Here is a 16,930-nt window from a genome sequence, read left to right on the forward strand (position 1 = left end):
ATGGCACAGATAAATATATATATATCGTCTCGCTTTGTATATAGTAAGATGATAGCCTGAGGTCCCCAGGTAATGCAGTGTATGCGGTTCTACGGAATTTTCTGCAGATCTGCTTATTGAGTTTATATTGTGACAGATCATGCTATATTAATATATTACTATATATATTATCCCTAGCTTAGCAATAGCCGGACCCCTCAATATTTTGCATTATTCTTGTGTTTTTCAAATGTGCTTGCAAAATCCACAATTACCACGTCTTGTTTACCACCTTTTTACTACATTGATTTTCCGCAAATAAGTCAACTTCTGAATATCTAAGAAGATTCTAGTTTAAAGCAGTGTGGTTAGAAAACAAAAAAGAAAAACTTTTTTAACAACTTTTAATAAAGAAATTATTTAATTAATTGATTAAATAATCACTATTAGTAATTTTTTCCCAAATATTTCAAAATTACAGTCTGATAAAATAATGTTTATAATTACGTAAAACGTATGATGAACTAATTTTAATAAATTTTTTGAACATTTTCACTTTCGATATTTTGGACTAGTACAATTCTCGAAATTTTTTAAGAATTGCCACTATTTACCACTTTTTACCGCATTGAATCTCCGCTAATAAAACGACTTCTGAATTTGAATGTCGTAGAAGGTTCTAGATTTGATTGGGTAATCAATGATTACCTAATCGCTAATCATGTGACAGGGACCAGGGTGCTAGGATACCTTTATTGGGCTTTCTGCACGATTCCCATAGACGTTTAATTTGGAGGGAGTAAAATTACATTATATAATTAAATGTGCAAAATCTAAAAATGAAATTCGGACGAATACTGTGTTCCCTGTATTATATTTATATTACATATATTATATATATATATTACATGACAGTCCGCTCTGAAGAATGCCTATATTCCTGAATAATCGCATATTATCCTCGATAACTCACTTTGGGACTTTCTGCTAGAGTAAAGATAGGTACCTAACTATTAATTCTTCGTAGCTTTGCGTCCATCGTTATAATTATGATCGTACGATTTTTTATTGAATAAAGTTTACTTTTGTTATAATTGGAGGGATTTCAGTATATTGATTGGGTGCAACTGTATTATCTGATCAACAAGTTCTTTAATTGTTTTTGACAGGGGTGTAGGAAGAGGGGGGGGGGGGGGGGAGGGGCCAGGGGGCCATCGCCCCCATAAAATCTGGGCAAGGGGCCAAAAACCACTTTTCTCCACGTTTCATGCTATAGTAGTAGTACAGTCAAATCCGTCCTTTTGTCGGACAAAATTCGCAACAAAGCGATTTTAACGGGATATGGTCGGGACAGGCCCCAGGAATCATTCCAGTGAGTTCCCAAAATTTTCGACTTCAGAAAAATGCACAATTACCATTTTTTGACCACCTTTTTACCACTTTGCTTTTCCGCAAATAAGTCACGTTCTGAATATCCTAAAAGATTCTAGTTTAAAGCATTGTGTTTAGAAAACAAAGAAAGATAACTTTTTCTTGAACAACTTGTTCAAAAATAAATTATTTAATTAATTAATTAGTAAATTTTAAAATATTTCAAAAATATATTTTCATAAAAAATGTTCACAATTACATTCCACGTATATTGAACGGATTCAGCTGGATAACTGGCTGGTTCCTAAATTCCGAGCGTGAACATAACAGTCTGATGAGTTTATTTGATTAGATCTGTGTAAGTAGAGGATTCCTCTCACAAGTTCACAGCTATTGGCTTGCAAGGTCACGAATTGTAGCTTTGTAGGTCACTTTTATTCAATTTATTGATGGTCAGAATATTCAAATTACCGATGAGTAAATTAAGGTCGCGAATTGCAGCCGGATATCTGGCCGGTTCCTAAATTCCGAGCGTGAACATAACAGTCTGATGAGTTTATTTGATTAGATCTGTGTAAGTAGAGCCGTAGAGGATTCCTCTTACAAGTTCACAGCTATTGGTCACGAATTGTAGCTTTGTAGGTCGCTTTTATTTAATTTATTGATCGTCATGATAAATTCAAATTACCGATGAGTAAATTAAGGTCGCGATTTGCAGGTCACTTTTATTTAATTTATTGATCGTCATGAAATTCAAATTACAGATGAGTAAATTATTGTCACGACTTGCAGGCCACGATCTGTAAACATTGACTTAAAAAACTGTGTTATTTAGCATTTTACATGATCGGATCTTAGTGATCAGGAATTCACCATACAAACTCGGGTCTTGATGCATAGTTAAGTTTTCGATATCATCTGCAAGGAGCTACATACCCGTTTGTTGACATAAGTAAGTAGGCCTCCTTCTTTGCACGATTTTTTGATTGGGGCTTGGTTAATATAATTAATATAATTGGAGGACGAAAACCTTCGATAAGTAAATCATTCAGATCGTTTGCGAGTTTAGACTTTAGATATGTATGCAATTGGTTTCATTTAGGCTGATAACGTCATATTCGCATAACCATGGTAATGTCGTCGATAGTTTGATCTACATTTTTGTGAATAGAGCGAATATTTAAGGAAAGGAATCCAAGCTCGTCATCACCAGGCCACGGTATCTGTTTAGGAGATTGGTATGTGCACCCCATTAATTGTTATTAGTTTATCCGATAGTTCATCCATTAGTCCCATATGACTAATCCAAGGTTCTCATCAATCCTCAACTTTAGGTACTCCTCAGTGTATGTTGACATTATTTATTATCTAATTTATGTGGAGTGATCTCATTTCATACTAATTCTCATCGTTTTTACCATATTAAGCTATATCCCTCCAATGGATCCTCTCGTAAAAGTTAAAATACCTACCTCGTTTCAAGTTCAGCAAGTTTTTTCTGGTATGATCCGAGCGTGAACACAACAGTGTCAGTAGGTTACTGGGCGGTGCTCAGCCTGTCATTCCGCCGAATCTTTATTTATTTATTAATGTTTATGAACATAATAGCCTGGAGTTCCCAGGTATAGTAAAACAATAGGATGATTTTATTTGACTAGATCTGTGTATGTAGAGGATTCCTCTCACATGAACTTAAAGGTCTATTAGCTTATTAGAGTATTAGTATTGCAGCTGCGGGTAATGTTCTATGTACATTTTAGTATTATTACCTAGCATATAATATAAGTTACCAGTCTAGGCCAGATAATACAAATATGCAATGATCGTCATGTCTCACGAAGATAAAATTACCGATGAGTAAATTAAGACTGACACCGGATAGTTTTGTCATTATTTGAATTAACTCCACGTATTGTGATTTACAATACGTGGGGGGGGGGGGTTCACCCTGATTTTTTGTGAAACTTGTTTTCGAGATAGCAGTTGACCAACAAACTAAGACCGGTGACCGAACTTTTGAGAGGGTCCCGAACCCCAACCGCCAAACGGTGCCCGCGGGGCAGCCACGCCCATATTTTGTCCAAATTAGGCCCAATTTAACCAAATACCCTGTACATGCCCAAAACCGAGATTTTAGGTGCTCTACTTGTAGCTAGTGGTTCCTTGAACTCGTATATGAATTTTCATCAAGATTGGACAACAAATTGGCTGAGTTATGAGCCAAAAACTATATGACCATATGTGGGCATACGCACCAATTTTGATCGATTTAGGCCCATAAATTGGTCAAATATCAATATTTTTGAATGGAACCACCTTTATATGAAAGGTAAGCCTATACTACACATTCTCTATGAATATCAGCTCAATATCTAACTAACTGTGAATTCTGTGTTCAAATAATAATATTTGCAAAACTGACTTCGCTCAAAACAATAGAACTCAATAGGGTTTCAATATTTTTACATAACATTTTCAGAATCAACGTAGAATCGCATTTCGACCTTAAGTTTTGGGACAGAATTTTGATTTAGGCTTTTTTTTAAATTTGGAAATTTAAAATTCTGAAAAATGCCCGGCAAATTCAAGCCACTTTTTTTCCAATCTTGATAAAAACTCATATACAAGTTCAGGGAACCACTAGCTACAAGTAGATCACCTAAAATCTAGGTTTTGGGCATTTTCAGGGTATTTGGCTAAATTGGGCCTAATTTGGACAAAATATGGGCGTGGCTGCCCAGCGGGCACCGTTTGGCGGTTGGGGTCCGGGACCCCCTCAAAAGTTTGGTCACTGGTCTTAGTTTGTTGGTAAACTGCTATCTCGAAAACAAGTTTCACAAAAAAATCAGGGTGAACCCCCAAACACCTAAAAACTGGCTATGGGCCACAAAAAATAGAAAATTTGTACCTGGGAGGATATTTTAAACTTTATGGATTTGGGCCTACATATATTATCGGTCATAATTATCACAGACATTCCGTTCACTCTAAAGACCTTAGCGTGAATAATTATGTACGTAACATTCGGCCCGTGAAAAAGTTGTCCGTAATAATTATGACCGATAAGGTAATTACATTAACACAGCTGCAATGGGATACAATGACCCTGTTATCACATCACGTGGTGACATATGTGTCACATTGGTAACATAATACTACAATACTACACCTATAATCTATATATAGGTGCGAAATGAAGTTGACACTCACAGTTAGGGTGAACATCACTTCTAGTTAATGTTAAGAAGTTTAAGTTTCGTAGTTTGATAATAACAGCTTTACGTGACCTTATAATTAGTATAATCCGAATACCTTAAATTGGACCTGTTTTTAAGTTTGGTAACCATACTCGCTTGTTTTCTATTTTCTGGGTTATTACCGACACTTTTTAAAAGCTTGTTTCTTCCTGATGTAACCAAAGCGAAAAGCTCTTCAAATAATCACTGAAATTTAGATCTCGAACTTATATCTTTATATTCATTTTGTTTTCTAGTGACGATTGTAACAGTAAAGAGGCAACCTTACTACGGTCGTTAACGTTTTAGTAAAATGGAGCAGCAGACTGTACCAGACTTTAAAGATGAGATGAGGATGGAAGAAGAAAGTACTTCACCAGAATTGATCAAGACAGAGATTAAGCAGGAGGAAGATCATTTTCTTGTTAAATCAGGAGTGCATTCGAATGAAGTTTCTCAGTTGGATTATCCCAACCAGGAATCAGCATTGCAGTGGGTTCATCTGTCCAATTTAAGGTATTCGGAAAATGCCCACATTCGCTCTGAATATTCCTACAATGCAAGATGCAAAGATGAGATGAAGATGGAAGAAGAAAGTACTTCACCGGAATTGATCAAGACAGAGATTAAGCAGGAGGAAGATAATTTTCTTGTTAAATCAGGAGTGCATTCGAATGCAGTTTCTCAGTTGGATTATCCCAACCAGGAATCAGCATTACTTTGCTATCAGTGGGTTCATCCTAATGAAAATGCTCACATTCGCTCTGAATGTTCCTACAATGCAAGGTGCAAAGATGAGATGAAGATGGAAGAAGAAAGTACTTCACCGGAATTGATCAAGACAGAGATTAAGCAGGAGAAAGATAATTTTCTTGTTAAATCAGGAGTGCATTCGAATGCAGTTTCTCAGTTGGATTATCCCAACCCGGAATCAGCATTGCTTCGCTACCAGTGGGTTCATCCCAATGAAAATGCTTACATTCGCTCTGAATGTTCCTACAATGCAAGCAAAAAAACAGCTTCAGTTTCACATCAGCGGACTCATTCCGAAGAAAAACCGTATAAATGCTCTGAATGTTCCTACAGTGCGAGCGTAAAACAAATCTTAGTTCGCCATCAGATGACTCATACCGGTAAAAAACCATATAAATGCTCTGAATGTTCCTACAGTGCAAGCCAAAAATCACACCTACTTCGCCATCAGACAACTCATGCCGGTGAAAAACCGTTCAAATGCTCTGAATGTTCCTACAGTACAAGCGTAAAACAAATCTTAGTTCGCCATCAGATGACTCATACCGGCGAAAAACCATATAAATGCTCTGAATGTTCCTACAGTTCAATCCAAAAATCACACCTAGTTCGCCATCAGTGGTCTCATACCGGCGAAAAACCGTTTAAATGCTCTGAATGTTCATTTAGTACTGGCTGGCAATCAGCCTTGGTTTCCCATCAGATGGTTCACACCGGTGAAAAACAGTATAAATGCTCTGAATGTTCCTACAGTTCAAGCCGAAAATCACACCTAATTAACCATCAGATGACTCATACCGGTGAAAAACAGTATAAATGCTCTGAATGTTCCTACAGTGCTCACTGGAAATCAACCCTGATTTCCCATCAGCGGACTCATACCGGTAAAAAACCGTTTAAATGCTCTGAATGTTCCTACAGTTCAAACCGAAAATCAAACCTAGTTAACCATCAAATGACTCATACCAGTGAAAAACCGTATAAATGCTCTGAATGTTCCTACAGTTCAGGCCGAAAATCACACCTAATTAACCATCAGAACACGCATACCAGTGAAAAACAGTATAAATGCTCAGAATGTCCCTTTAGTACTGGCTGGAAATCAGCCCTGGCTTGCCATCAGATGACTCATACCGGTGAAAAACAGTATAAATGCTCTGAATGTTCCTACAGGTCAAACCGAAAATCAAACCTAGTTAACCATCAGTTAAATCATACCAGAAAAAGCCCTTTTAAATGCTCTGACTGTTCCTACAGTACAAACCGAAAATCAAGCCTAGTTAACCATCAGATGGCTCATACCAGTGAAAAACCGAACAATTGCTCTGGATCAGAATCTGAATACTCCTACAATTCAAACCAAAAATCAAACCTAGTGACGCAGATGACGCACATCGGCGAAAAACCGTATCAGCGAAATGACATAGGAAAAAACTCACATATTTTTCATGAAAACGATCAGGCTTCGAATAACTTTCAAAAAGGTAGTGTTGGAGGACCCATTTTTGTGAAGCCTCTACCTTTCGTAAAGCCTCTAACATTTGTTAAGCCTATGAACCTCGCTGACACCTTTCTTTCCAGTTCCAGCGTCCCTCCCAGTTCCATCTCCAGTAACCAACCAGAATCTCACAAGTCTCACCCTGCAGCTCCTCTCACCTGGTGAATATGTTTTCACACCTGCTCCAACTGTCCCACCTACATACTCTACATGACAATGTTTCCTTCCCCCTATCATATTTCCTGCCAGTAAATGCAGCGACCATGATGGGGCGTAAATCGGAATGTATACATGTATCGTGAAGAACATATTCAGTTAACGTTATTTTTAATAAAACTAGTTCATCTCCATTTATTTTCTAACCAGTTATAAATCGTTTGTTTACTTTTAACGGCATCAATCAGTTATAAACACAGCTCCGGGATAATTAAATAATCAACCGGGATAGAATAATCAATTCTGATAATCCCGCTGTTTTTTCAGCTTAATAAATAACCCCGGCACAGTTTCTATAATCCCTCCCCGCGACAGCAGCAGTGAGCAGCAGTGAGCAGCAGTTAGTAGCAGTGAGCAGCAGTGAGCAGCAGTGAGCAGCAGTGAGCAGCAGTGAGCAGCAGTTAGTAGCAGTGAGCAGCCTTGAGCAGCAGTTAGCAGCAGTTTCTTTGCACTTAGCACCCTCCTGTGTCTGGTTCAACTATATTTGGTTCGTTTTGATATTCCCGTGGGAATTTCATCCGCACACTGTCATTTGTTTTGGTGACACGTATCACGTTACTAAATACTACGACGCGCATTGGCTAAAATTGTCATGTGACCTAAACGGATTTATAAACGGATTAAACTATTCAAAAGTCAAATTACATGATAATGTCTGACCCAATATAAAAAGTAAATTTACCCAATAGTCAAAAAGTATATCACAATGCTGGCAAGCATTACCGTCGCCCTTATATTCACAATACTATTTTATAGTACAGTCAGTACTATTTTATAGTACAGTCAAATCCGTCTTTTTGTCGGACAAAATTCGCAACAAAGCGATTTTAACGGGATATGGTCGGGACAGGTCCCAGGAATCATTCCAGAAAAGTCCCAAAAAATCTGACTTGAGCAAAATCCACAATTACCACTTTTTTACCACCTTTTTACCACTTTGGTTTTCCGCAAATAAGTCACGTTCTGAATATCCTAGAAGATTCTAGTTTAAAGCAGTGTGTTTAGGAAACAAAGGAGAACAACTTTTTCTTAAACAACTTTTTCAAAAATAAATTATTTAATTAATTAATTAAATAATTAATAAATTTTCAAATATTTAAAAAATATATTTTCATAAAAAATGTTCACAATTACATTACACGTACAATGAACTAATTTTCATAAAACTTTTGAAAATTTTCACTTTCAATATTTTGGACTTGTAAAATTTTCGAAATTTGTAAAGAATAACCACTTTTTACCACATTGGATCTCCGCTTCTGAATGTCGTAGAAGGTTGTAGATTGAACCGATGTGTTTTTTTTTTTTTTTTTTTTTTTTTTTTTTTTTTTTTTTTTTTTCTTTTTTTAATGAGGAACCTGCCAAACCCCAGGGCACCAGGAGGATACCACCGGCAAAGCGGCTAATAGTACCCTCCGGTCTGTGTTGTACCGAAGAAGCTGAGTTAATCGATCAAGACTCGGCTTGCCAGCCAAGAGGCAAAATCTGAGCGGCACCAAGGGTTCAGAGAGAGTCATTTCAGCTTCTCCGGTGCTGGATGCCCTGGGGTTTCACATGCGCCGTAGCAAAATAAATATAAAAACACACGCACACAATTTTTTTTATTCTTTTAGATAATTACGTCTAATAAAGTCAGTGGATAAAGAGTAATAAAATGCACATAAGATGGAGAGAAAAAGGAGAGATACTACTGGTTTTAAATATGACTCTATATCAATACTAGTAGTGGAGATAACTCCACTGGCTACAACTTGTGAAAAAAAGGGTAAAGGTAAGGCACGGCTGTAATTTCGAGAGAATAAATAAACAAGAGTGTATAGTGGATCCAGAACTTTGGGTATAAAATGGTCATCAAGGTATAACGTCTTTAAGACACCGTATAATATCCGGTTTTTCACCTAATAAGAAAAGCTTAAGATGTTTAAGATATCGCTCCCAGAATAGGGGTTCCTTGTTCTGGAAACTCCTTCCAATAAACCAACAGCAAACCGAATTTATGAAGTTAACACTTTTATCTCCGTGATTTAAGCAAATCAAATAGTGGCGATATGGGTCGTCATAATTTGCGTCAATATTCGATCTAATAAACAGATTTAGTCCCTGTAGGAAAGAGCTTGTGGCTGGACAGTCAATAAATATGTGAGAGATAGTTTCGAGGTTGTGATTACATAACGAGCAATTTGGACTATCTTTTTCAATCTTCATTTTATATCTCATGTACCGACAAGTACTAATCCGGTGAAGGAGCTTATATTGGTACTGAATAAGTTTGAAGTTATCTGAGAAAGAAGTAAAAATATCCGTAAAAATACTAATCCAATCAATATCCGTTAAGGAGAGGTTAGCACTCCAGTTCCTCATTGGAGGAAGGGTGCTGGGATCTAAACGCTTAGACATGGTATCTCTAATGTTTCTACCTTTGATAGTGAGAGGAGTATCTCTAGAGTTGGGGGTATTCCTACCTCCCCAAAAGCGAAGTGAAAGTTGGGTATCGATAAATGTAATGTTACTTGTAAACGTATCGGTATTATTAAATCGACGTATTCCCAATTTTATACTCGCATATTGAGTCAAAGAGATTATACTACTTGTTTGGCCCCACTTTCTCAGAAATTGCTGAAAACTTAAGAGGTTACCTTCCTCTGAAACGAAATCAGAAAGATAGATGATATTTCTATCAATAAGAATATCGTTCCAGAGCTTGGAGCCAATGTCCGTTATTACGTCGCTTCCCCACACACAGTGGTTGACTGTACTCTTACTTGACTGTGAAGAAATAGACTTCCAAAGCTTATAATGGCGAAGAAGGTTAAAGGTAAAACCAGTATTCTTTAATGTGAGACAGTTTTCTATACACACAGTTGGTATATTTGGGTGTAAAAGCTGATTGATGATAATATTTTTCCAGGCATGTTGGAAATTAGGATCGATAACTTTTCCTATAAGTGACACTTTTAAACCTATAATAAAATCGTTAGTATAGAAGAGACCTAGACCCCCACATTCACGAGGAGAAGTAACAATATCACGTTTCAACTTATCCCTCTTACAACCCCACAAGAAGTGAAATATCATAGTGTCTATTTTACTGATGGTGTTAGTATCAGGAGTTTCTAGTGGTATGATAAGGTAAGTGAACTGGGAAAGAATAAGAGATTTAATAATTGTACACTTTCCTATCAGAGTTAAGTCTCTCTTACTCCAGGTGTTGATAGCGGTGCTGGCGTTACTAAGTTTACTGTGGTAGTTCATTTTGCAGAGATCAGCTCCACTAGACGTGTTGTCGAACTTGACTCCTAATGCTGTAAACTCGTTAGCTACCATGTCTTCCCCGTATGTACTGGTAAGGTAATTTCGAAGACTAGTGTTGTCTCTGGTAGCTCCTAAAGGTATGCACTTAGTTTTACTGATGTTGGGCTTACAGCCTGAGTGCTGACCGAACAGGTTGAGCTCTAGGATAACTGCATCTACGCAAGCCTGGGAGGGATCCAGGTACAGATCCGTGTCATCAGCAAACAGACTCATGAGTATGTCGATACCATTAATGCTGAGGCCTTTAATATAAGGGTTATACTGTAGCTTATTACTAAGTACCTGGGACACTAGGAGGAAAAGAATTGGGGAAAGGGGGCTCCCCTGATGGACGCCACGAAGTATGTGAACAGGGCTGCTAAGGTGTCCGTTAACGTTAGCGTAACTCATACCAGCGTGAAATGCCACTCTCACCAAGTTGATTAAATAATTTCCAAACCCCATACCTTCCAAGACACTGAAAAGAAACTTATGTTCGACCGAGTCGAAAGCCCGTTGGAGGTCGACCTGCATAATCATACCAGTATCCTCTTGGTTCTCATGGTAATGTTCTAAGGTTAGATACATTAAGATCAGATTATCGCTGGTACTCTTCCCTTTTTGAAACCCGGATTGGGCTGTACTAATAAGTGTTGGAAGTGAACTTAAGATCCTATTTTTTATAATATGAGTGAATATCTTATAGTCTACATTCAAAAGGGTGATTGGTCGCCAGTTCTTTATATAGTTTAACTCAATGGGGGTTTTAGGTTTCGGGATAAGTGTTATAATTCCTAGACGTTGTGAAGGTGACATAACCCCATTATCAACCGACTCTAAAAAGGAGTTAAATAGGATATTCTTAATGTCCTCCCAGAATACTTTGTAGAATTCAGCAGTGAGGCCGTCCCACCCTGGAGATTTATTTTTCTTAAATTTACTGATAATACTATCCATCTCCAGGAGGGAAATTGGCCTATCTAACCTATCAGCGTTCTCCTGATCAATAGTATCTAGGTTACTGGAATTAATATAATCGGTTATTTCATGCTCGTTTGGATTCGTAGAGCTAAAGATGTCCTGATAAAAGTTAACTACGTGCTCAGAAATATCCTGCTGTGTGCGTAGTACACTCTGATCGCTGTTAATAAGTTTGGTAATAGACTTTTTTTTAGCTCTACTTTTCTCCAGCCCGAAGAAATATTTGGTGGACCTTTCACCCTCCTCTGTCCACTGAATCCTAGACCTGGTCATGGCCCCGTTAACCTCAGCTTTAATGATACCATCAAGCTGGGATTCCAAGTCATACAATTTTTTGCGCAGATCATCTTTCTGCATAAAATCAGTTATCTTTTTAACCTCTTCAATATCAGAGGATATTTTTTTCTTTTTTGCAACTTTTTCTTTCTTTTCTTTTTTTCCGAATCTGATCGCAAAATCTTTAATTTTCATTTTAATCACGTCCCAGAGTCCCGAGTACGAATCAAAATTACTGTCAGCAGTTTCATTGATAATCTCCCGTACATTACTCAAAAACGACTCATTATTTAGATGGCTATTATTAAGTTTCCAATATCCTATTCCACGTTTAATGGGGGAACCCTGTAGAGATAATGAAATGTAGCTGTGATCAGATCGAAAACCATGACTAATATCTGCGTTACAGACCGGATAATTAACCAGACTATCATCTATAAGGAAGAAATCTAGGCGTGTTTGGGTTTTGTGCTGTTTATTTACGTGAGTATAAACACGCTCATTACCCCTACTAAGACGGAAGATATCACTGATGCCATGATCAGCGGTCACCTGGTTCAAATATTGCTGACGCTTAGTATTACTGTGGGAACTATTACCACCATATTTATCAAGATTATTATTTAAGATAGTATTCCAGTCCCCAGCCAAGATACGATAATCATCCCTTGTACGTCCTAGAGTTTCCAGGAACAAGTTCTCTACAACATAAGTATCATTGCTATTAGGACAATAGACGTTTACCAAGCAATACTTGATGGAATCCTTCTCAATTTCTAACAGTGATACACGTCCCTGTGTGATGATCCTGTGACTGCAAATTTTAATATTAGAATTGGGTTTGACCAGGAATGTAACCCCAGTGGACTTAGAGGTACCATGATTGAAATAAATATCTCCCCCCCAGATTGTCCTCCAGAAGTCTTCCGTTTCAACTACAGAGTGAGATTCTTGTACCATAATAATATCTTCTGGTTTAGCTAGTAGCCAACCAAGAACCGATCTACGTTTCTCGGGGCTTCCGAGGCCATTGCAATTGAAAGAACCTACCCTAAGACTGGCTCCTACACTGTCATTTTCTGACATTGTAAATTCTGAAATTAGCCGCCGCTCTAAAGTTATTTTCACTAAGTTCGTGACGAGTAAAGCTAGTATTGAGTCTAGTACCGTTTCTCCCAATATTGCAAAGAATGACGTAGTAGTTATTGTACAATGACAAAAAAACAAAATGATAAAAACACACGCAATCACACATCTTATTACTAGTAGATGTATGAATCATTAAACAAGAAATTGCTGAAATAACGCTGCTATAGCCCATATAGTAAATGTATTTTATACGCTTAAACAAGTCCTAGAAATCCCGTGATGGGGCGTCCCCCTAATACTATAAGCTTCTAAGCTGATACTCTCCAATATAGAAGTCAGAGGGAAATCAATCTGGCTAGAAAGGCTCAAGTGGCTGGATGTGAGAGGTGAAAGGTGAACCTGACCTCGCCACCACCTGGCCCAAGCCCACACACCATCACCCAACAACAAACCCCCCCATCAACCAACACCACACCGCCTGACCAGCCCGGCCCAACCCCTGAACCTGGTGCCTGCTGTGAATGAACCCGGACATGGTGACGAGTGTATGAGCCGGCAAGATGGTGCAGTGAAGCTGCTAAGAGAAGAGGTTTGTGAGTGGGCAAGATAAACCTTGATAAAGGTGGGTAATGTGTCGTACGACATGATGAAAAAACTAATAAATGGCACATTGTAAACTGCTATGAAGTTATTAGATTTGGAAATATACCGAACAGTCGATGAGTAGTATAATACTATGTAGTCACGAGATATCGCAAAAATTGTGGGGGGACAGAAGCTCCTAAATTAAGTAAAAATTATAACGTTACACTGCGTACTAGGAAAAGGGAGATGCAACTCAGAGTTAAGCTTTGTAAAGTGGTTTATAATTTAGAACACAACACTCTGACCGTGGGATAGAGTGAGATATACCGTTCATCCTCTTCCTCTGTTGGAGTTCCGTCCTCTGCGAGTTCCACCTCCCCGTCCTCTGTGGTAGCTATTTCCACCTCTGTCATTCTGAGATCCTTGTTCAGCATCCATCTGCTCTTCTCCTCCTGCTCTAATCCTGGGTCTAGGGCTCGTGTTACTTTTCACTCTCCTGGAATTTGGGAGGTCATGACGGGCACGTAAAGCATACTTTATCCTACTAAAATACAACTTTAAACCACTGGTATTTAGATGAAGGGGGTCTTCAGTACCCATTGCAAGTCCAGTTTTCAGAGATCCATCATTTGCCATAAAGACTTTGGTATCAATGTAGGTTAATCGAATGTGGGAGTTACACATAGTCTTGATAAAATGATTATATAACTTAACTTTTGAGTTAGTCTCACTACCAGGCGTGCAGATAGGAAGGACTCCAGGGAGGAGGACGTGAATCTCGGGGCGTTTCTTCAGCAGAGCTGCAACGTAGGTGAAGGTGTTCTCCACCAGCTCCTCGGGTTTGCTGCCTTGCTGTCTGAGGTCGTTTGTCCCTACTGCAATCACGACATCTGAAACGTTCTCGAACTCTTGGGAATCTGGGTTAGTGAGGTTGGAGAGTGTTGGGCAGTGAACACTGGACCCTGGAAGTGCGGGACCGAGTGTTCCTTTGCCGTCCCCAAACTTGATCTTACCTGAGGAGTTGGAATCACCTAAAAGTTTTACGGAAACTCGGTCAGATCCTGTGGGACTCCACTTCCACTCCTCTCGATCCTCTCCACCCTCACTCCCAACTGACTCAAGCTCTCTGACTCTCTGTTCAAGGTTCGACTCGCTCTGCTCGATCTGCACTACACGCTCTCTAAGTTGAGTTACAGAACTAATATTCGTATTGGAATGCTCTTCAAGAGCTGATAAACGTTTATTAATATCTTGAAGTTGAGGATTAATCTCACTTAGATGTTGATCAAATTTACTGTGCAAGCTAACAATAAGAGATTTTAAATCCGTAAGTTCGGACGGGTTATCACTTGCTTTATCAACATCAAAACGAATACTGGACTGAAAGTTGTGAGTAACTGGCATTTTAGCCGGAGGTTCTTTGCCAGATTCACTAGTTATACTATCAGAACTATTTGCACTTGAATTTAGTGCACGTTTAATAGATTCACTTTGAGAGAAAGCACTGTCAGAAGAAAAGTAAGAATCAATACGAGGAGTATCGTCAATTTTAGAAAATGTGAATATCGATTTTGAACCCATCAGATAACAGATAAATCTCAAATGTGACAGTTAAATTGACTAATTAATGGATTGTCAAAACAGGTAACCGTTGATAGATCGTAGATTAATAGCAAGGTTGATAGAAGCACTATTAAGAATATGTAACACTAATGTACGGGATGTACGGAATATTCCAGAAAATGTATAGCTATAAGGTAAAGGTGGCTTGAGCAGCGCAATTCTATAAGTTAGCTAATCTAAGAGATAAGAAAAGACCAACATATAGATAATTGTAAATCAGCACTTGAACCGATGTGTTAATAACATAAGAGAGAACAACTTTTATTCGCCAACCTTTGGATTAGATAATTAATTAATCAGTTAATCAATTATTTAACAAATATTCAAAAATTATAAAAATTATTTTCGATCAAAATATTTTAAAATTGCATAACACGAATAATTAACAATTTTTCATTAAATTGATTGGGAAATCGAAGCAGCACTTTATATAACCAATATATACTAGATACTTATGAGTCCTCAGCTGGCACATTGGTGCAATTGTCCTGACATTTGAGGCGATTGATCCACAATGTATTCCTGCTTTTCTGCATGAACAAGCATTGCCACAACCTGACTTTAAACAGTTGCAACTGATGTTTTGAATGAACGTGGTCGTTAAATACCATTTAGAAATCAAAATATCCTCCAAGTTTAGGGGGAGTGGGGGTGCCGTGAGTTAATACACATACGTTGAGTCTTGTAATCAACATAATCGTGTTTGCGAACATGCTGTTAACTGCACATTGCAATAGGCCATTACATTCGGAATATGATCTGAATTCTGAAAAGATATTGGCGCGAAACAGACTGAAAATGACGAAGTCATCAAGCAATTCGTTTATCTCGTTAGCGAAATTGATTGGGTAATCAATGATTACCTAATCGCTAATCATGCGACAGGGTGCTACGATACCGTAATTGGGCTTTGTGCACGATCCCTATAGTGGGAATCTAGTGCACTAAGCTACGGAGAAACAATACCCTAGCGTATGCACTCCTACTAAAGGCCCTTTATTATTACTTACTTACTTGGGTTGGGTTCCGAGCTAGAGTGCTACCAGGCCAAGAATGTCGTGCATATCCACCGCCAAGTAGTAGCGCGTCAGAGGCACGTGACACCGGCCCACTCCAGCATTGAGTTCTTGTTCTGTCCAGTGTACCCAGGTGTTGAATGGTGGAGTGTCAGGGAATTCATTGAGGAAAGCATCAAGAGCAGGTTTGAAAGCGGTCAAGGTTAGGAGGGACTTGATGCTAGGAGGGACCACGTTGTACAGTGCAGACTGCAGAGGCTCTAGAGGCAAAGGAGTTGAACCTCAGGTTATTGACACTAGTGTACTTGGAGGACCCTAGTGGTCGTATACACGTAGTTCCGTATCGTGATGTTCATACTGTTTGGAGTAAGATTGTTATAGATCTTCCAAACTAGGATGATAGTGTATCTCTCACGACGCCTTTGAAGGGAGTACATAGACAGGCGACGGAGGCGTTCCCAGTAGTTGAGATTTCCAAGACCCTGGATTTTAGCAGTGAAGGATCGTTGAACTGCTTTGAGTTTAATAATTTCGCACTGCATGTGAGGAGACCACAGAGGACAGCAGTATTCCAGATGAGATCGTACGTAGGACTTGTACAGGAGCATCATGGACGCTACATCTTACGAATAAGTTCTCTTCTGGGCTTGGGAATGGAGGATTGTGATGACACTTGGATGTTTCTGCTGTGCGAGGGAGCGTGCTTAGAGCATATGAACGCTACCTTGTCTTCAAACAATGTCCAAGCTGTATCCTGATCGTTGCTTGGGTCAGTGATAGAAGCCCAGTCTACTTCTACCAGTTCTGCATTAATAGCATCCCAGTCTGCTGAGTTGAAGTTAATGTCATCAAGGAGGCAGGAGGGGGTGAAGACTGGCCGTTCCGGAGTCTGCGAGGGGAGGAGGAGTTCAGGATTGAGGAGAGTGCAGCTCACCATGTCATGATCTGATAACTCTGTCTTGGTAACAGAGATACTATGGATCGAGTCAGAGTCGTTTGAGAAAACGAGATCTAAG

The 16,930-nt window shown here is 38.7% G+C and overlaps 2 protein-coding genes across 3 annotated transcripts in view; one reads left to right on the forward strand and one right to left on the reverse strand.

Moving 5' to 3' along the window:
- Positions 1-16,930, reverse strand: part of LOC134813212 (uncharacterized) — a 55,016-nt gene that overhangs the window by 20,299 nt on the left and 17,787 nt on the right. The window lies entirely within an intron of this gene.
- Positions 4,900-7,032, forward strand: LOC134822945 (zinc finger protein 436-like). The gene is made up of 2 exons (XM_063834223.1): positions 4,900-5,981; positions 6,066-7,032. Exons 1-2 carry the CDS (start codon positions 4,900-4,902, stop codon positions 7,000-7,002), a joined length of 2,019 nt encoding a protein of 672 aa, XP_063690293.1. The 3' UTR covers positions 7,003-7,032.

The sequence above is a fragment of the Bolinopsis microptera genome, chromosome 1 (assembly GCF_026151205.1).
Source record: "Bolinopsis microptera isolate Bmic1 chromosome 1, MBARI_Bmic_1.0, whole genome shotgun sequence".
In the NCBI taxonomy this organism is placed as follows: domain Eukaryota; kingdom Metazoa; phylum Ctenophora; class Tentaculata; order Lobata; family Bolinopsidae; genus Bolinopsis; species Bolinopsis microptera.

Bases quoted from the DNA above. Each gene is read 5' to 3' on its own strand.
- LOC134822945 (XM_063834223.1), top strand. From the start codon at position 4,900: ATGGAGCAGCAGACTGTACCAGACTTTAAAGATGAGATGAGGATGGAA. The intron at 5,982-6,065 runs GTTTAAATGCTC...CGGTGAAAAACA, and splicing joins TCTCATACCGGCGAAAAACC to GTATAAATGCTCTGAATGTT.